Source organism: Notechis scutatus, chromosome 11 (genome assembly GCF_049901735.1).
Source record: "Notechis scutatus isolate UNSWTSFEM ecotype Mainland chromosome 11, rNotScu1.2, whole genome shotgun sequence".
Classification (NCBI taxonomy): domain Eukaryota; kingdom Metazoa; phylum Chordata; class Lepidosauria; order Squamata; family Elapidae; genus Notechis; species Notechis scutatus.
The window spans coordinates 3,652,418-3,672,587 of record NC_142019.1 but is presented as its reverse complement, the minus strand read 5'-3'; the positions used below and the strand labels follow the sequence as shown (position 1 = coordinate 3,672,587).

At 45.4% G+C, this 20,170-nt stretch overlaps 2 protein-coding genes across 3 annotated transcripts in view; both read left to right on the top strand.

Annotated features, from left to right (window-relative positions):
- Positions 1 to 221: 221 nt before the first annotated feature.
- MTHFS (methenyltetrahydrofolate synthetase) overlaps positions 222 to 20,170 on the top strand; it is a 72,713-nt gene continuing 52,764 nt past the window's right edge. The window contains exons 1-2 of one of the 2 annotated variants that reach the window (XM_087972633.1): positions 222 to 541; positions 7,563 to 7,827. In XM_087972633.1, the coding sequence (XP_087828759.1) occupies positions 383 to 541; positions 7,563 to 7,827 (424 nt within the window). In that variant the 5' untranslated portion in view covers positions 222 to 382. The remainder of the gene's footprint in view (positions 542 to 7,562; positions 7,828 to 20,170) is intronic. The other variant, XM_026677038.2, reaches the window with a different exon arrangement.
- On the top strand, positions 11,886 to 14,226 carry LOC148129684 (uncharacterized). The gene is given in 2 exon segments (XM_087972631.1): positions 11,886 to 12,471; positions 12,473 to 14,226. Coding segments are annotated over 2 exon segments (615 nt in total). The 5' UTR covers positions 11,886 to 11,967; the 3' UTR covers positions 12,584 to 14,226.

Here is a 20,170-nt window from a genome sequence, read left to right as displayed (position 1 = left end):
CAGGTGGCCATGAGGATGCTGCAAGGGTCCTAACGGCGGTAAGCCACTTTTTACAGTGCCACTGTAACTTTGAACGGTCACTAAATGAACAAATGTTGTAAGTCGAGGACTACCTTCAGCCCTATTTGTAATAAAAAAGAACCCCCACCCAACCCACTCATACGTGACAAATCAATGACCGCCTCATCTTTGGACTTCGAGGCTGGCTGTCTCTTTGCTTTGGCACCTCTCCAAGCCGAGGGGAGCCAGCGGTCCCTTCTCTCTCCGCCTCCCGGCGCTCGGGGACCTCGGAGAAAAGACCTCCGGGGTCCGCTCAGACCTTCCTCCGGGTTCGGGGCGCCTCCCCGAGGTCGGCCGAGGCGGCGGCTGCTCTCGCAGTCCCATGGAGAGCTCGGAGGAGGGAGGAGCCGCCGCAAGCCCGGCCGACATGGCAGCCAAACTGCACGCAGCCAAACGCGCCCTGCGAGCGGAGCTGAAGCGCCGCCTGGAAGGGCTGAGCGAAGCCGAGAAGCTGCGCCAGTCGCGCCTGCTGGCCGGCAAGGTGGGTGGGTGAGCCGCTTTCTCCGGACGGTCGGTCGGTCGGTCGGTCCCCTCCAGTGGCCTTGCAGCCCAGCCCGGAGAACGCGAGGAAGTCCCCGGCGCTCGCACCGCGGACCTCTCCAAAAGCGGAAAGCCGATGCGCCCACGCGCGCCTCTAAGCGGCGCCCGAAGGACTTGGCAGAGCCGCGGATTTCCCCCTCCCGACTGAGAACCCTCGTGCGCCCCCCACCCCACTTCCACCGCCCCATTACGCCTCGAGGGCCTGGCCTTCCGAGGAAAACAGGGCAGCCGGTGGGCGCGGAGGGGCTTTGGCAACGGGAGAAGGGGCAGCAGCCGGCGCGGCGCTCTCGGGTCTGGGGGGGGACGGACTGAAGCTTTCTCCCAGAGCGGAAATTCAGGGCAAAGACCTGGCGCTCTGCAGCGGTTGCCAGCTCCTACTCTGAAGCAAGGCTCGGCTTGCAGCCAAGGTGTTTCGCAGCGAGGGGAAAGAAGGAAGCCGAAACTGGCCCGCGAAATCACAGGCTGGAAGTTGGTCGCTTTCGGTGGTGTCCCCAACGCCCACGGCAAGCAAACCCCGTGGTGCAGTAACTATTAAGCAGACGGAGCACGTGCTTAGGGCATCAGGCCCAAAGGGGGCACCACACAAAGTTGAGAAAGAAAGAAAAACCAATGAAGATTTGTAAAAAAAAAAAAAAAAAGATCTTGCATGTACAAAGGAGAGGGGACATCAAGATTTGTCAGTGCTTAGGGCACCAGTGAGCCTTAATCTGCCACTGAGCAAACCACACTGTAGCTCTGAGCATTGAGAGCAAGGGTCTTCAAACTTGGCAAGTTTTAAGACTTGTGGACTTCAACTCCCAGAATTCCTGAGCTAACATGACTGGAGGAGGAATTCTGGGAGTTGAAGTCCACAAGTCTTAAAGCTGTCAAGTTTAAAGACCCCCTGATATCTATCTATCTATCTATCTATCTATCTATCTATCTATCTATCTATCTATCTATCTATCTATCTATCATCTGTCTCTAATCAATATCTGTTAATCATCTATCTATATCTATCTATATATCCTGTCTCTAATTTATAACATCTATAGCTCTGTCTATCTGTATCTGTCTATTATCTATCTATCCTATCTATCATCTGTCTCTCTAATCAATATCTATAGCTATCTGTTAATCATCTATATCAAGGGTCTTCAAACTTGGCAAGTTTAAGACTTGAGAACTTCAATTCCCAGAATTCCTGAGCTAACATGACTGGAGGAGGAATTCTGGGAGTTGAAGTCCACAAGTCTTAAAGCTGTCCAGTTTGAAGACCCCTGATTGAGAGGAATCTAGCACATGCTGTCACTGTCTGCGTTTTGGGGGGAGGGGGAGACAACACAGCATTGACCAAGTCAAGTGTCACCTCTTTCTGTAGGAGGGTTGTGTTCTGTTTCACCTGTGTGACCATTGCTTTGCAGAACTCAACATGAGCTCCAAGTTGTCTTCTCAACTTCTTTTATAATGGGTCTTGGGGGCCCTAACGGATGAAAGTCAGAGATGATAAGGAGTCCCGAGGCTAAATTATATGACGAGCGATTGAGGGAACTAGATGTGTTTTAGCCTATGAGTATCTCAAAGGTGCTTTTTCAAGAGGCAACTTGGACTTTCTGGCTTTTCTTTGAAGACACTTTGCTTCTTGGAAACTTCTTGGATGAGAAGTGAAGCGTCTTCAAAGAATAATAAGGAAGTCCAGTTGCCTCTTGAAAAAGCACCTTTGGGACAATCATGACCTGATGGATGACTGAGAATCTCCATAGACATTTAGCTTATGAGTGATTGGGGGAGCTAGGTTTATTTAGCCTATTGAAGAGAAGGATTAGGGGGGTGTGAGACCTGGTCTTTCAGTACTTGAAGGACTGTCACAGAGGGGATTGACTCATTCTCCAAAGCTCCAGAGGGCATGACCTGACAAGAAATAATGGGTGGAAGACAGTGGTGGATTCAATTTTTTTAACTACTGGTTCTGTGGGCATGGTGTGGGGGGCGTGACGTGGCTTGGTGGGCGTGGCAGGGGAAGGATACTGTAAAATCCCATTCCCTCCCCACCCTACTAACCTGCTTTGCAGCTCCATTCTCCTGTGCAGGGCAACAAAAGAAGACCCAGCCTATCAGCTGGGACTTGGGAGGCAGAGAAGAGATGGGGTTGGTGGGGCCAGTCAGAGGTGGGATTTGCTGGTTCCCCAAACTACTCAAAATTTCCACTACCGGTTCTCCAGAACTGGTCAGAAGCTGCTAAATACCAGCTCTGGTGGAAGACCATTAAAGAGAGATCCAACCTAAAACTAAGGAGAAATTTTCTGACAGTGAGAACAGTTATTCAGTGGAACAATTTGCCTCCTGGAGTTGTGGGTGCTTCAGCACTGGAAGTTTTCAATAATAGATCGAACAACGTTTTACTGGAATGGTATAAAGTCTCCTGCCTTGAACTAGACAAGAATTCAACTGGACTAGAGTTAGATAGAAGACTTCCTTCCAGCCCTATGATTCTGTGTATGGCTGAATTCAGTTTGTTTTATACTTGTCATGCAATTAGTTCCATCTGAGAAATGATGCTAAGGGAAAATTTATCCTTCATTCTGAAAATGAAAGTCCGGGAATTTTTTTTTCTGTTTTCATTGAGAAAGTGACAAAGGGGATATGAAATTGAGAAGCTTCGGCTTTCCTGTAAGACTAGATGTGAAATTGACTCAAATAGGCAAGTGGTAAGCAGACCCTGCTAGTGGGAAGAGCCAGTTCACCCAGCTTATTTTCGTGCAAGGAATCACAGATCAGGAAAGATTGTTCTGCTTCAAACAATAACAAAAACTGTATAATGTGTGGGAATGAAGGAACAATAATCTGAAGTGCATACATTTGTGAGTAGAAAAATGACATCCCTCCCAAATCAACCACCGATTATATTCTGCAGCTTCACAAAAATCAGAATCAACAGTGAACTTCCTGAAACAGGCTTGTACACTTACAAACTGTTAGCATGCTGACAGCAGGAATGATTTTTATACTGGGTAATTTCTAATTTTAAATTCTGTTTCCTTGAACATCTGGCTCACCCCGCCTGCTAATAAAATGGAATGGCGCACAACACCCATATGAAGATACATACAAAGGTAGAAATATGGATTAGGCAAAACCTGGCTCAAACATAGTAGCTGCGAGAGGGACCTTGGAGTCCCAGTGGAGAATCAAATAAACATGAGAGAGCCAGCAGTGTGTAGGAGCAGCCCAAAAAGCTAATACAATCCTTGGTTGTACTAACAGAGGCATAGAATCAAAATCACCCTGAAGTATTAGTACGATTTTATAAAGCCTTAGTAAGGCCACACCTGGAATACTGCACCCAGTTTTGGTCATCACATTGCAAAAAAAGATGTTGAGACTCTGGAAAAAGTTCAGAGAAGAGCAACTAAGATGATTAAAGTTCTGGAGACAAAAATGTATGAAGAACACTGGATTTGGGTTTGGCTCGTCTAGAGAAAAGAAGGACTAGGGGTGAAGTGATAGCAGTATTCCAATATTTAAGGGGCTGCCAGAAAGAAGAGGGGGTCAACTTATTTTCCAAAGCACCAGAAGACAAGACAAGGAACAATGGATGGAAATCAAGGAGAGAAGCAACCTGAAATTAAGGAGAAACAATTAAACCCATGGAACAGCTTGCCTTCACAAGTTATGGTTGGAGGTTTTAAAGAAGAGTAGTAAGGTTTCCTGCTTATGTAAGTGGTTGGACTAGAAGACCTCCAAGGTTCCCTCCTGATTGATTGATTGATTGATTGATGAGGCTATATTCTAATATATTTCCAGTTAAATCAGTGTTATTTAGGTACAGGATATTCTGTATTTCGTATTATCGCCCTTGGTGAATTATTTAAAAATGGCCACTTCTATACCACTGAAGCCCTGAAAATCATACTGGAAAGTGTATTGTCAAAACTTAAAATACTCTCATCATTACAGATCAGCAGAATTAATGAATAATCAGAGCATGCAAATAAGTAGGACTTCAGTCATCAAAACAAACATTCATCAAGTAAAAGTAGCCGATCATTAATTCAACGGCAGCAGGAAAGTCAATCCAGCGTGATTATTCTGCTGAATATTAAGATATCTGAAAAAAATGAATATTTCAAGGAGAAAAACACCAGCAAAACAAATGCTCGCTCTCCTTCCTTGAACCTTTCAATTGCCTACCATTTGAGTGGTTGGATAATTTCCCAGCATGTTTTAATCTATTTTATCATAATGATTGATAGCTCTATCGTACGTATAAACACCTCTCGGGCATGTTGCAGCGTTGAAGCACCCAGTAGAAATCCAAGGGCCAAGTGCACTTGGAAAATAATATGCATTATAAGAAATCTTACGAATGTTGACTTTCCTCACAATGAGGAATGGTTCATTTGATTTACTCCCCACTGTCCTGCTCAAACCAACTTTCAAAGTAGCTCAGAAAATTAAAAGCATACCAAAACTTAACAAACTCAATGCCAAGAATTCATTGAAGAAGAATTTAGAGATTTCATGAATGTTAGGAGAATGGGGGCTAGATAAAGACCTTGAAGGAATGCATTCCATACCCTGGCAAAACTCCTTATGTAATTGGTTGTTATTGCTGTTCGAAAAAGTACAATACCAGAGTTGGACGGGACCTTGGAGGTCTTCTAGTCCAACCCCCTGCTCTGGCAGAAAACCCTATACCATTTCAGACAAATGGTTATCCAATCTCTTCTTTAAAACTTCCAGTGTTGGAGCATTTACAATTTCTGGAGGCAAGTTGTTCCAGTGGTTAATTGTTCTAACTGTGAGGAAATTTCTCCTTAGTTCTTGGTTGCTTCTCTCCTTGTCCTGCCCTCAGGTGCTTTGGAGAATAGCTTGACTCCCTCTTCTTTGTGGCAGCCCTTGAGATATTGGAACATGTTTCCTCATGTCTCCTCTAGTACTTCTTTTCATTAAACATACCCAATTCCAACAACCATTCGTATATGTTTTAGTCTCTAGTCAGGTAATTATCTTTGTTGTTCTTCTTGGCAATCTTTCTAGAATTTCAAGATCTTTCCTGAGTTGTGATTCTTTGGAGTTACAAGAATAAGGGGACCTTAGAATCAGCATCACATTTTAAAAAACGTTTTCAATTATTTTAATTGTATACCTGGATGTTGTAATCTGCCCTGAATCTGTTACACTCTTTGTAAATGCCATAATACATTGAAATAATAATAACAATAACAATAGTAATAGCAACCCTAAGCACTATTGCTATTAATCCATCATAGCTGTTTTACACAATGAATGCAGCAAATCTTTTGATATTATCACTTTGTTGCCTTTTAATATCTAATGACTATAGGCCTTCACAGTTTAAGAACTTACTGTATATACTCGAGTATAAGCCTAGTTTTTCAGCCCATTTTTTGTGCTGAAAAAATCCCCCTCGGCTTATACTCGAGTCAGATTCCCCTCTGAAAAAAAAATGGTGTGGAGTCGCGGCCTCCGGTGGCAGCGACTCCCAACAGCCCCAGCCGGGAAGGGAAAGGTAAAAAGCACTTTGCCTTTCCCTTCCCGAGGCGGCGGGACTGGGGCCGCGCCGGCGGTAGTGACTCCTGACTCAGGGGGCCTCCGAGGGAGGGGAAGAGAGTGACTCCTGCCTCCCGCTGTCATCATCTTCTTCTTCTTTTGGGTTAGTGAATCAATTAAACCTTTCATGATAGTGAGATCATTTCCCAAATTAATTATTTTTATTTTTGAAATTTACCAGTAGCTGCTGCATTTCCCACCCTCGGCTTATACTCGAGTCAATAAGTTTTCCCAGTTTTTTGTGTAAAATTAGGTGCCTCGGCTTATATTCGGGTCGACTTATACTCGAGTATATACGGTATATTATATTGTAATTTAGGCTGTGTTGTGTTTTGTTTATGTGCCGCAGACTGGATGCCAAGTTATTATTTTAGCGTAGATTTGATTTGTTATTATTATTTTATTCTGGGAATTTTAACTGGGTACAGGGAGTCCTCAACTTGCAACAGTTCATTTAGCAACTGTTCAAAAGTTACAACAGCGCTGAAAAAAAGTGACATGACCGTTTTTCACACTTATGACCATTGGCCCACAAGATCAAAAATCAAACGCTTGGCAACTGACTCACATTTATGACAATTGGAGTGTCGTGTGATCCTCTTTTACGACAAGCAGAGTCAATGGAGAAGCCAGATTCATTTAACAACTGTTCTGACCCACACCCTTTCCCAACAAATCAAGCACAATCCAAAGGGAACAGAAACCTTTTAATGCTTCTGCAAAATAATTCGCTGTGATAAGCACAAGCCTTACCAAATTGTGTGAGACTTGCCAAAAGATAACAGACAAGAAATAATTTGCAATACAAGAATCTTCAAATACAAACTCAGTATACTAGAATGTCCATGAGGCTGGAGTTTCAAAACGTCTTTGTCTTCTGCAAAGAGCATTCATTTCACAGCTGTCTTTTATCTTCTTAAATGAGGGGCATTACCTTGCAGCCTTACTCCTGAGTCACATGTGCTGCTGTAATTGTTCTTTCCTACGAGCAATCCTGTGCACACACGCACTTGCCACAGGCTCCTTGGGAACCTCCTCATCGCTGCTGCCAGCTCCCACAATCTCTGAAGGCAGCAGTCCACACCCTAATGGTCCTGGCCCCTCATCTGAGTCCTCGCTCTCCTTAGCCATCTGCACCTGCTGCCGGCTAACCACAACAACAACCATGTTATTAACTTAACCACTGCAGTGATTCCCTTATGGCAAGAAAGTTCGTGGAATGGGGACTACCTCACTTAATGTCTCACTTAAGCAATAGAAATTTTGGGCTCAATTATGCTCGTAAGTGGAGGACAGCCTGTCTCTCTTGAGTATTTTTAACTTGTCCTGGTCTTTGGCTATAATAAAAATTGACTTGACTTGAGATTCATTCCTAAATCTGATTGCGGATTCTCCTTTCCCCAAAACAGGTGATGGTGCATCCTTGCTACCTATCTTCCCGGCGCATTGCAGTCTTTCTGAGCATGCCGGATGAGGTCCAGACCAATGAAATCATTAAAGACATTTTTCAAAAAGGCAAGGAGTGTTTCATTCCATGGTACAAGCCCCAAAGCAGCCACATGGACATGGTCAAGCTAGCTTCCTATGAAGAAATTGCCTCGCTTCCTCTGACATCCTGGAATATCCATCAACCAGCTGAAGACGATAGGCGGGAAGATGCATTGGCAACAGCAGGTAAGTTTGGAATTGTGACATGGAATTGTGATACCAGTAGGATGTGGCTTATCTATCTATATAAAAGCAAAAGACCACTCATGCATCATTACAAAATTTCCAGAACCGTAAAGCCTACAAACTTGAAATTTGGCACATATGTTCCTCTTGCTGCTCTTCTAGGTGCTCACTAAGGAAAGATTTTTCAAAATGACCATCAGAGCATTAGTATTTCATATACTATTATTATTAACACGCTCTGATGCTAAGGAGTTCTACTCCCCCTCACCACCTGAAAAGAAATCTGTTCCAAATCCAAAACACAAGCACAGGAGAGGAGTTTTAGTTCCAGTTTTAGTTTCACAGCAGCAACCAGCTTTAGTACAGAACAGTTGAGCTAGGCCATGCCCAGGCTCCTTGTTGTCTCCTCTCATAGCAAATACTGCTTCAGTTTCCAAACAGCCCTCAACTCTCTCTCACACTGACAGGATGCTAGCCAGATGAATACCAATGGATGCTGGTAAGCAGAGGCAGAATTCCTCCCCTCCTTATTTTCCTCCCCAAAAACTAAGCCCGACCACATAGTTTTGTAGCGAAGCACAGGTATCAAGGTATCTGACTGGATGGTGGGGAATGGAAGGATTAATCTTCCTGGCAGTCAGAGCTGAAGAAGCTTCTTGGATGAGAAGCAAAAACATCTTTGAAGAAAAACCAGAAAGTCCAGTTGCATCTTGGGGGGAAAAAAGCACCTTTGGGACAACCATGCCCTGGAGGACGGAGAATCTCCATAGACAACGGCACTGAAAAATACTTACGACCGTTTCCCCACACTTACGACTGTTGCAGAATCCTCACGGTCACATGATCAAAACTCAAACACTTGTTGACTGACTCATGATGGTTGCAGTGTCCTAGGATCATTCAATCCTTTTTTGCAAACTTCGGACAAACCAAGTCAACGGGGAAGCCAGTGTCACCTTTGGAAACCATATTGAGGCCAGATGCTCCCACGCTGCCACATTTTAAGCCTGGGAAAGTGGGAGGGGGGAATTTCTTGGAGTGTATGTAGTTAGACATAACAACATTCTTTTTCTAATTCAAGGTCATGTTATTGTGCACATAAGTGAGGGGAAGTCTCAAGTTGGGACAGATGATGATTGGGGCATGTGATGTGATGTGTAAGGGGGCATGCATAAGTGTACAATCGTGCCTACCATCCCTGTCCTATTGTCCCCATTTATTCATACCTATTTCCTGTATTCTTACTCATGTTTATACTTATTCCTATTATCTTGTAAGTGACTGACGAATCAAATAAATAAATACATAAATAAAATCTAGGTGATAAAATGGTGCAAAACTCACTTAATATCTTGCTTAAATTTTGGGCTCAATTACGTAAGTCAAAGACTACCTGTATTGCTTTTTGTCTGTTTTAATTCCCCACCCTTTTCTGTGAATTTCACATAGTCTTTCGGGGTGGTTTCTTACACATCACCCAACAACAGGCAAAATGCTAGAATGCTGGGATAATCATGGGCCTGACCACCCCTTGTTACACTCAAGCCTTGGTAAATACTTGGTGCGTCCATGACTATTTTTCTACATAAAGCACGAGAGGGCTGCCACTAATTGGGGAGAAGGTGCCTGCCAGGCAATGCCTCTGAGTCTGAACAGAAGCTGCAGGTCATATTACAATGAACTAGGGGATTACAAACCTTGGCAAACTCCTTAGCAAATACTTGGCAGAGAAAAGCAAGAATTCCTGTCTGCAGCAGTTCAGCATTCCCTCATAATCAATGCTGGGCTTGTTTCTAGTGTCAGCTTTGGAAGCCATATTGAGACCAGATGCTCCCACACTGCCACATTTTGAGCCTGGGAAAGTGGGAGGGGGGGAATTTCTTGGAGTGTATGTAACATAACAACATTCTTTTTCTAATTCAAGGTCATGTTATTTGGCACATAAGTGAGAGGAAGTCTCAGTTTGGGATGGATGGTGATTGGGCATGCGATGTGATGATGGGTGCAGGGCGTGGATTTGTAGTTTTTACTTATTGCAAGGAAGCCCGGAACTTTCAGATTCCGGATTCCCCAGTTGTGCCAGTTTACTATCCAAAATAAAAAGAACTTTTGAGAAGATGTCTGTCTCAGAATTAATTGGTTGGAGTGGAGGTTTGCTGGAATACTTGTGTTACTAACTTAACAACTGCCGTGATTCACTTAAAAAATGTGGCAAGAAAAATTGTAAAATTCACTTAACCAGTGTCTCACTTAGCAGCAGACATTTTGGGGTTCAGTTGTGGCTGTAAGTCGAGGACCAGCTGTATACAATCTGCTTTAAAAAAAAAAATCAAATGGAAGGGAGAAGGCGGAGCTTTATCGCTGCGATACAGCTGCAATCTCGGGGCTCCGAGATCGCAGCTGATATCTTAGAGACGGTGACAGTAAGGGGCGCATTCTGTAGATCCCAAGGACATCGCAAGTCCCTGGTTGATCCAGAAGAAGCCCTTTTACCATCGGAGGTTTGCTGGAATACTTGTGTTACTAACTTAACAACTGCCGTGATTCACTTAAAAAATGTGGCAAGAAAAATTGTAAAATTCACTTAACCAGTGTCTCACTTAGCAGCAGACATTTTGGGGTTCAGTTGTGGCTGTAAGTCGAGGACCAGCTGTATACAATCTGTGCTTTTTAAAAAAAAATCAAATGGAATGAGTAGTGTTTAGATCAATTTGATGATTTGAAGATGCTTTGGAGAGTCAAATAGTCCAATTGGACCAATCCAGTGATTCTTAGTGGAGCCAATTTTTCCCCCTGCAGTAAACACCTAATAACCATCCTAATTCAAACGGAACCATGGTTTATTCAATTATCTAGTTTCTAGATTCATTTGACATGCTGAATTATCAAAGAATGGGAGAGAGTGGTCCGATGCAACAAAGGCACTGCTTTGGCTTCTGGGGTTGGACTAGATGACCTACAAGGTCCCTTCCAACTCTGTTAATCTGTTAAATGTTATTTTCGTACCAGGCTAAAATGGGATAAGCTGCTTTGTGAGATTGTGTGGTTATATCGTGGAGATGCTGACTTGGAGATTAAAATCTGCAAAGTTGGTGGAATATTAAGGAATAAATGGCAGAGTAAAATTGGCCTGTTTTTACTGGGACATAGGCAACTTAACTGAACTTTGCAACCACTTGCAGTTTCCCCCTCCTTACAGAAATAGTTGAGTAAATGCATCCTAGGACCAGCAGATGGCAGGATAGAATGCATTAAGAAATGAGACAGAATGAGATTCCCCCCCCCCCTTCCCATTACTGCCCAGGTATGATACAACCTTTCTCCCTGTGGAAGAATTTGTCTCCGGCCCTGAAAAGCAAGCTGGGGAAGGGGGGCATCTCACATTTTAAGCAAAAAAAAAAATAAATAAATAAATCCCATGCCCTAAATGTCTCTAAATATTACCTTCTCCTAATGGTATCTTATGATTACATTACTTTGTTGTTTGTATGTATACTGAGAGCTTATGCACCAGAGACAAATTCCTTGTGTGTCCAATCCCACTTGACCAATAAAGAATATTTTGTTCCATTCTTATTCCACTCCATTAATCTATTGTGTTATTTTTATCCCCTCCTAAACTAAACAAAACTTTGTTATTATCAATATTGCAGTTAGTAAAGGCACTTATGTCCACCTGGGTTTGTCTTTGGACAGGTGCTGAAAGCTCATGGAACTACCATGAATGCCAGTAAGATGAGCACACAATAAGATTGATTGATTGGATTCATTCATTCAATCAAAAATCATTTATAAAATGTACTGGCTGCCCATTTTATCACAGGGTAACTCTGTGGTAAGCTACAGAGTGAGCTTCCCTAATGTTCTGGAATAAAGAGAGAATACCTTTATTGTCATTGCATTCCACGAATACAATGAAATTTGAAAGCTACTCCAGCACAGTGCCCCAAACACCACATCACAATTACACTACAGAGTTTTATAAATAATAATAATCATAATCATAATCATAATTATAATAATATATAAAAGATCCAAGGAAAAGTAGATAAGGAAAAGACCTGGTTATGGCTGACCAACAGAACACTGAAGAAAGAAACAGAAGGCCTGATTCTTGCAGCCCAAGAACAAGCCATCAGAATGAATGTAATCAAAGCCAGAATAGAAAAATCTGCTGATGACCCCAAATGCAAACTCTGCAAAGAAGCGGATGAAACCATTGATCACATACTGAGCTGTTGCAAGACAATAGTTCAGACTGACCACAAACAACATCACAACACAGTCGTTCAGATGGTCCACTGGAACTTGTGTCACAACTACCATCTGCCTGTAGCAAAGAACTGGTGGGATCATAAGACTGAAAAAGTGGTCAAAAATGAGCATGCAAAACTTCTGTGGGACTGCCGAATACAGACTTACAAAGTTTTGGAACACAATACCTCGGATATCACGACTGTGGAGAGGAAAAAAGTGTGGATCGTCGACATTGCCATACCTGGTGACAGCAGAATCGATGAAAAACAACTTGAAAAAATCACCAGATATCAAGACTTGAGATTCGAACTGCAGAGACTCTGGCATAAACCAGTGCAGGTGGTTCCAGTGGTACTTGGCACACTGGGTGCTGTGCCCGAAGACCTAGGCAAGACCTAGGCAAACAATTGGCGCTGACAAGATCACCATTGGTCAGCTGCAGAAGGCCACCTTACTGGGATCTGCTCGCATAATCCACCAATACATCATGCAATCCTAAACACTTGGGAAGTGTTCGACTAGTGATTTGTGATATGAAACCCAGCATGGTTATCTCGTCTGCTGTGTATACTGTCGTTTTTGTATACAACAACAACAATAATAATAAACCTAGTCTAAAACCTATCTAAAACTTTTAGTAAGTTAAATAGTTCAAAAATGCCACTGTATACATAGGACTAGATCACAAATGAGCTGTTTGATTCAAGACAATTATTGCCTTGGAAAAGAAACTGTTTCTCAGTCTATTAGTCCTCATTTTAAGACACCTATAACGTCTCCCTGACGGTAACAGTTCGAAATATGAATGTCCAGGATGAGAACCGTCTGTGGAGACTTTTTGTGCTCTAGAGAGGAGTCTGGTCTTCGCAATCTCTTCCAGAGAAGAAAGAGATGATTTTTTTGTGCTGTGTTTATAACTCTCTGGAGCATCTTCTTATCCTCTGCAGAGCATCCAGTATACCACACCGTTACACAGTATGCCAAAATGTTCTCGATGGTAGACCGGTAAAAAGTAACCAGCAACTTCTCACTTAGACCACTACACATCTCTCCACAACAACCACAACATCTCTGTGTAGAAACATTTTGAATTTCTTTCTTTTTTTCTTCTGTTCAGTCCTGTCCAATTCTTGAACACTGCCTGGAAAAAGGCCCTGCAGTTTTCTTGGCATGGTTTTTCAGCAGTAGTTTGCCATTGCCTCCTACCTAGGGCTGAGAGAAAGTGACTGGCCCAAAACCACCCAGCTGACTTTGTAGCTAAGAACTCACAACCTCCCAGTTTCTAGCCTGATGCCTTAACCGCAACACCAAACTGGTTCTTAAACATCTATCCGAATTGGAGGTTTGAAATGCAGAATTGATGAGACAAATTTGTGTGGAAGCTGTGCTTTATGATTTGCAAAACCTGGGAGAGCTGAGCAGGGGTTGTGTGTTTGGTTTGGTTTTGGTTTGCTCCAATTCCTTTTCCAAAATATTCAGAGTGGTGTTTACTTAAAGCCATATCCCCATGTTTATTAAACAGAGGATTCTGTTTAAATCTAGTTTGGCTTGATAATTATATTTTGGCTTTTGACAGCTGCTCCGTATGTACCATGTCACAAAACTGGTATTATTCCTGAAGGGACAGACACAGGATTTTGCTTTTACTTGATTAAAAAAAAGTCATAACCAGAGCTGGGTACAAATGGCCTTTTTTGAACATCTCCACCAAAATGTCTGCAGAATTTCTTCAAATTTCTCTAGAGAGAAGGGAAGGTCGCCAATACAGGTAGTCTTTGACTTAAAACCATAATTGAGCCTAAAATTTCTGCTGGTAGTTGTTCAGTAAGTTTTACCCCACAACCTTTCTTGCCACTGCAGTTGTTAAGTTAGTAACATGGTTGTTAAGTGAAACTGGCTTCCCCATTGATTGTGCTGGTCAGAAGGTCGCAAAAGGGGATCACGTGACACAGGGACCCTGCAACCATCATAAATACTTGCCAGTTGCCCAAGAACCATGGTGGTATAGTGGTTAGAATGCAGTACTGCAAGCTAATTCTGCTGATTTTCATTTGCCAGCAGTTCGGCAGTTCAATCCTCATTGCCTCAAGGTTGACTCAGCCTTCCATCCTTCCAAGGTGGGTAAAATGAAGACCCCGATTGTTGGGGCAAGAGGCTGACTCTGTAAAACCGCTTAGAGAGGGCTGTAAAGCACTGTAAAGTGGTATATAAGCCTAAGCACTATTGCTATTGCTAATGCTGTCCAGATTTTGATCACATGACTGTGGGGATCCTGCAATGGTTGTATGTGTGAAAAAACGGTCATAATTAACTTTTTTCAGTGCTGTTGTAACTGTGAACATCACTAAATGACTAATTGTAAGTTGAGGACTATCAATACAGAGGGATACAATCAAGATCAAGGGAGGTACTAATACCATTCTATAAAGCCTTAGTAAGACCACACCTAGAGTACAGTTTTGGTCACCACACTATAAAACAGAGGTTGAGACTCTAGAAAAAGTACAGAGAAGAGCAACCAGGATAATTAGGGGACTGGAGGCTGAAACATATGAAGAATGGTTGCAGGAACTGGGCTTGACTAGTCTAGTGAAGAGAAGGACCAGGGTAGACATGATAGCAGTCTTCCAATATTTGAGGGGCTGCCACAGAGAGGAGGAAGGGGCCAAGCTATTTTCTAAAGCCCCCAAAGGCCAGACAAGGGATAATGGATGGAAACTGAACAAGGAGAGATTCAATCTGGAAATAAGGAGAAACTTTCTGACAGTGAGAACAATCAACCAATGGAACAGCTTGCCCTTGGAAGTTGTGGGAGCACCATCACTTGAGACTTTCAAGAAGAGATTGGACTGCCATTTGTCAGAAATGATGTAGGGTCTCCCACTTGGGTTGGGGGTTGGACTAGATGACCTACAAGGTCCCTTCCAACTCTGATTATCTGTTAAATCTGTTATACTTTCTCAAGTCCTGTGTTCTTTTGTGGGGCTTAATAGCAATAGCAATAGCACTTCCACTTATATGCCGCTTTATGGTGCTTTACAGCCCTCTCTAAGCAGTTTACAGAGCCAGGCTCTTGCCTCCCAACAATCTGGGTCTTCATTCAACCCACCTCAGAAGAACGGAAGGCTGAGTTAACCTTGAGCCAAGTGAGATTCGAACTGCCAAATTGCAGGCAGCCAGCAGTCAGCAGAAGTAGCCTTCAGTACTGCACTCTAACCACTGCGCCACCATGGCTCATAGGAGCAGGAGAAGTCAGGAAGCTGGCAGATCATCAGAGAGATGATTGCACAATCAAAGATGAGATGCTGAGAGACATTCCGAGTGAAGCTGCAAGGACACCACCCTTGTATTTGCACTCATGTCAGAAGCACCGAGGCACTTCTGGGTTGAAAGAATTAGCTGATAATATCACCGTTGCCCAGAGAACATGCAGTTGGAGGCTCCTTTGATGTCCCGGAGAGGAACTGGAGTGAAGGACGGGAGTTCAACCTCACCCCAAGGCAGCATTTGGGACTCAAACGTGGTCTGGCTAAGCTCCATCCCAGTGTCCTAACTACATGAGCCACCGTGCGCTCCCAACACTGCCCTTATCCACAGGAATTCCTCTGAAAGGCTAAAAGACCTTTTGAAAATAAATGACATCATAAAAGACATTTTGAAAATAAATGACATCATAAAAGACATTTTGAAAATAAATGGCTTCACCAAACTGAGAGAGAATCGGTTGGGGAAAAAAAATTGCAAGAGCATTTCTCAGCCCTCATTTCAGAAACTCATCAAATAAGGCTATCCCCTTGATCAGTTATTATCTATTTATACTCTTTGTATTTGAAAGTAGGGTGGAGCTCAGTGGAGGAGCTTCTGTGCAAAACACAGTTAAATCAGAACGCGACGCCACACATAATTACCTGGGAATAAGCTCCACTAAAGCCAGTGGAGTTTTCCTTAATAGTAACCACATTGTGTGTCTGTCAAGTTATTTGCAAGCTAATGGGAGTGTTCCTTTGCAAAGCCAGGCCACAACTCAACAACACAAAATGTTGCTGTCTTGAGAATCACTTGAAGTTTTCTGAACTAATACTAGCTGTACTTTGGCACCAAAAAACATGGGGAAGGTTATTGTTACGTTCGCCGTTGGAAAGAAGGCTCGGGAGTCAGTGACCGTTTTCAGCTCTTTATTTGGTCCCGAGATCGACTCGGTGCGGCTAGGGCAGGCGGCGGCTTATATAGAACTTGCCGGTCAAGCCGCGGCCAATGACACCGCTTTGAATCTCCCGCGATCGGTTTCTTCCAATCGCGGGGGATTCGCGGCGGGCCAATCAGTGCGGCTCGCTCGACCAATCCAGGTCGGGCAGCGGTGTGCGGCTCAGGGCGTCTGCGTGGGTAATTGTCTTACCGTGTCGGTGGGTTAGCCGGTAACTGTAGGCGGCAAGGAATTCGGACCACCTTGTCATTCTCGGAGATAGAATGTTCGGGGTGGCCCTGTTCCCTGCCAGGATTCCCAGTAACGGCTTGTGATTGGTGATGATGGTGAAGGTCCTGCCATAGAGGTACTCGTGGAACCTCTTTACGGCGGCGGCGATTGCCAGAGCCTCTTTGTCCAGCTGACTGTAATTTCTTTCTGGTTTTGAGAGGGTTCTCGAAAAGAAAGCGATGGGTGCTTCTTTTCCATCGGGGAGAGTGTGGCTGAGGACGGCTCCGACGCCGAAAGGTGATGCGTCGCATGTGACCGCTAATGGTAGGGTTTCGTTGTATTGGATGAGGACAGCATCCGATGTGAGCAGGTCCTTGGTTCTGTTGAATGCGGCTTCCTCACGTTTCCCCCAGGTCCAGGTGGCTGTTTTGTCCAGGAGCCTATGCAACGGTTCCGCCACGGTCGCACCACCCCCTTGATTCCTTGCAGGAGCCTCTCCATGAGGCTCTGGAAAATTCCTGGTGCCACGCTGACTCCAAACTGGAGCTTCTTGCAGCGAAAAGCCCCCCGGTGGGTTACTATGGTTTGCGCCTCGGTGGTTTCCGCGTCGACCGGTAATTGTTGGTAGGCTTGTGCCAGGTCGAGTTTCGCGAAAACCTTGCCTCCCCCCAGTGAGTGTAGGAGGTGCTGCACTACTGGGACGGGGTAGGCGCTTTGTTGTAAGGCGCAGTTTAGGGTGGCCTTATAGTCCCCACAGATTCTCACCGACCCATCGGGCTTGACTGGGGTGACTATGGGTGTTTCCCACCGGGCATGGTCGGTTGGCTCTAGGACCCCCTGTTTGATGAGCTTATCTATTTGCTCATCGATCTTGGGCCGGAGTGCGAAAGGTACCCGCCGTGGCTTTAGGCGTATTGGGGGAACGCTGGGGTCTAAACTGAAGGAAATAGGGGGCCCTCGGTACTTGCCTAGGGTGCCGTCAAACACTTCCTGGAAGTCCCTTGCAAGTTGCTCCTCCCAGTCTGCCTCTGCGATGTGGTCGATGCCCGTTACTTCGATCCCGAGCGGCGCGAACCACTGTAATCCCAGGAGGCTGGGTCAGTCTCTGTCCACGACTGTCAGGGGAAGTCTTGCCGTGCGCCCCTTGAATGTAACTTCAAAGTGTCCTGTTCCGACTACGGGGATGCGGTTCCCTTGGTAGTCCTTTAGGATTAACCTCTGGCTTTCCAGCCCCCTCTTGTGGATGGCGGGCACCAGGTGCTTGATTTCCCGCCATGCAACCATGGAGAGATAGGACCCGGAGTCCACCTCCATCTTGCATGGCTTGCCCTCGATGCCCACTTTCACGTATACCTTTCGGGCGTCAGCGCTCGACGAATGGCCGATGACGACCGTCTGGTGTGTTTCCTCTCTCTGTCTGTTCTCGCCGTTCCGTCGGCCCTGTCCGTCCCGGTTCCAACGACTCTTGGTCTGGCGGTCCCTTGTCCTGGGGGGGGTGCCGTCCCGTCTCCGGCCGCTGTTGTCTCTCCATCGGGGGCTGTAAGCTTTCTTGAGTCGGCAGACTCGGGTGATGTGGCCTCTCTTGTCGCATTGCCGGCAGATCGCGTCGAAAAACCGGCACTCCAATCGAGGATGGTCGCCTCCGCACCCGGCACATTGGAGTCCCGACTTACGACTCTGCCTCTCGCGCCGGTTTGGAGTCGATGGATGTCCTCCCCTTCGTCCGTGGTGTCGGAGGCGGAGTCGAGGTCGCCATGATGGGTGGTGGTGGTCGCTCGGCGGCTTGCTTCTGGAGGCGTCTCGGCCGTCGGGGTCGCCTCGGAGGTCGTGGTTCGGTCCCCGGTGTCTGGTCTCCGCATTCGGGCCGCTGACTTCCGGGTCGCCTCGGCTGCGGTGGCTTCGGCCAGGGCGTCGGTGAGGATATGTCGCCCTTTGCCATCAGCCGGCTTTGTAGGACGGGGTCCCTGAGCCCCAGGACGACGCGATCTCGTAATGCCTCGTCCATGTCTGTGAAGCCGCACATGCCTCCCAGATTCCACAGGTCTGCCATGAAATCACTAATGCTCTCACCCGGTTTCTGGTCTCGCCGGTAGAAGTCGTGCCGCCTGATGAGGGTGGGCACGGCGGGAGCATAGTGGCTTCATAGCAGCGGTTCGAGGTCGACCCAGTCCATCGCCTTCACGTCCTCGGGTTTCGCGAGGGCTTTTGCCATTTTAAACAGTGCGGGCCCGCAGTGTGTCAGGAAGACGGCCTTTTTTTTCTGCCCGTTTGCATCCTTGAGGTTGCTACTCTCTAAGAACATCAGGAACCGATCAATGTACGATTCCCAATCCTCAGTAGCTTGGTTAAAGGGTGCGGGCGGTGCGATGCTGGCCATCTCATCGATCTAGTTTCCCTCGGTGCCACGTGCTCGGTGGGTATCAGTTCCGCGATCCCACCTTCGTCGCCAGTGTTACGTTTGCCATTGGAAAGAAGGCTCGGGAGTCAGTGACCATTTTCAGCTCTTTATTTGGTCCCGAGATCGACTCGGTGCGGCTAGGGCAGGTGGCGGCTTATATAGAACTTGCCGGCCAAGCCGCGGCCAATGACACCGCTTTGAATCTCCCGCGATCGGTTTCTTCCAATCGCGGGGGATTCGCGGCGGGCCAATCAGTGCGGCTCGCTCGACCAATCGGGTCGCCGCGCGTCTTAGCCAATCAGAACGGTTTATTTACAAGAATGCTAATGTACAATACAGAACAGTTATTGCATAATTCTATTAGAATTACGGTATCTCATTGATAAATCTAGTTTAAATATATTGATATAGCATATAGAGACACAAAAATGGTCTGCTTCAGAACTGGACAGACATGCCCAGAGCAACTGATCTACAGTATTCCTCTTTTAAGCTCCAAGATTTTTCTAAGCCATCCAGTTTCTGAGAAATCACTACAATGGCTTGGCTTATCTTCATTACAAAAATTCTACCCAGTGTTACATTGTTAAGCCTTTCCTAGACTGGAGATATGTCGCCCAAATAGTCACCCCTGATCAACTACCAACAAGAAACCAAGAATAACTGAGTTGGAAGGAACCTTAAAGTTCTTCTAGTCCAACTCCTTGTTCATGTAGGAGACCCTATACCATGTCAGACAAATGGCTGTCCACAGTCTCTTCTTAAAAGCCTCCAGTGATGGAGCACCACAATCTGATTTAAATCAATGAATCTAGACTTGAATTGTAATTTAGAGGATCAATCCAGGGGAAGGAAAAATATTTCTGCATATCACTGCTGCGCAGAGGTGGTGAATTCAGCTGGTTCTGACCAGTTCTGGAGAACTGGTAGTAGAAATTTTGAGTAGTTCGGAGAACTGGCAAATGCTACCTCTGACTGGCCCCTCCCCCCCTCTTCTCTGCCTCCCATTGAGTCCCAGCTGATCAGCTGGGTCTTCTTTGGCTGTCTTGCACAGGAGAACAGAGCTGGAAATCAGGTTAGTGGGGTGGGGAGGGAATGGGGATTTTGCAGTATCCTTCCCCTAGGAGTGTGGAGGGAATAAAGATTTTACAGTATCCTTCCCCTGCCACGCCCACCAAGCCACACCCACAGAACAAGTAGTAAAAAAAAATTGAATACCACCACTGCACCTAGAAGGTTGGAACAGATGACCTCCAAGGTCTTTTCCAGTCCTG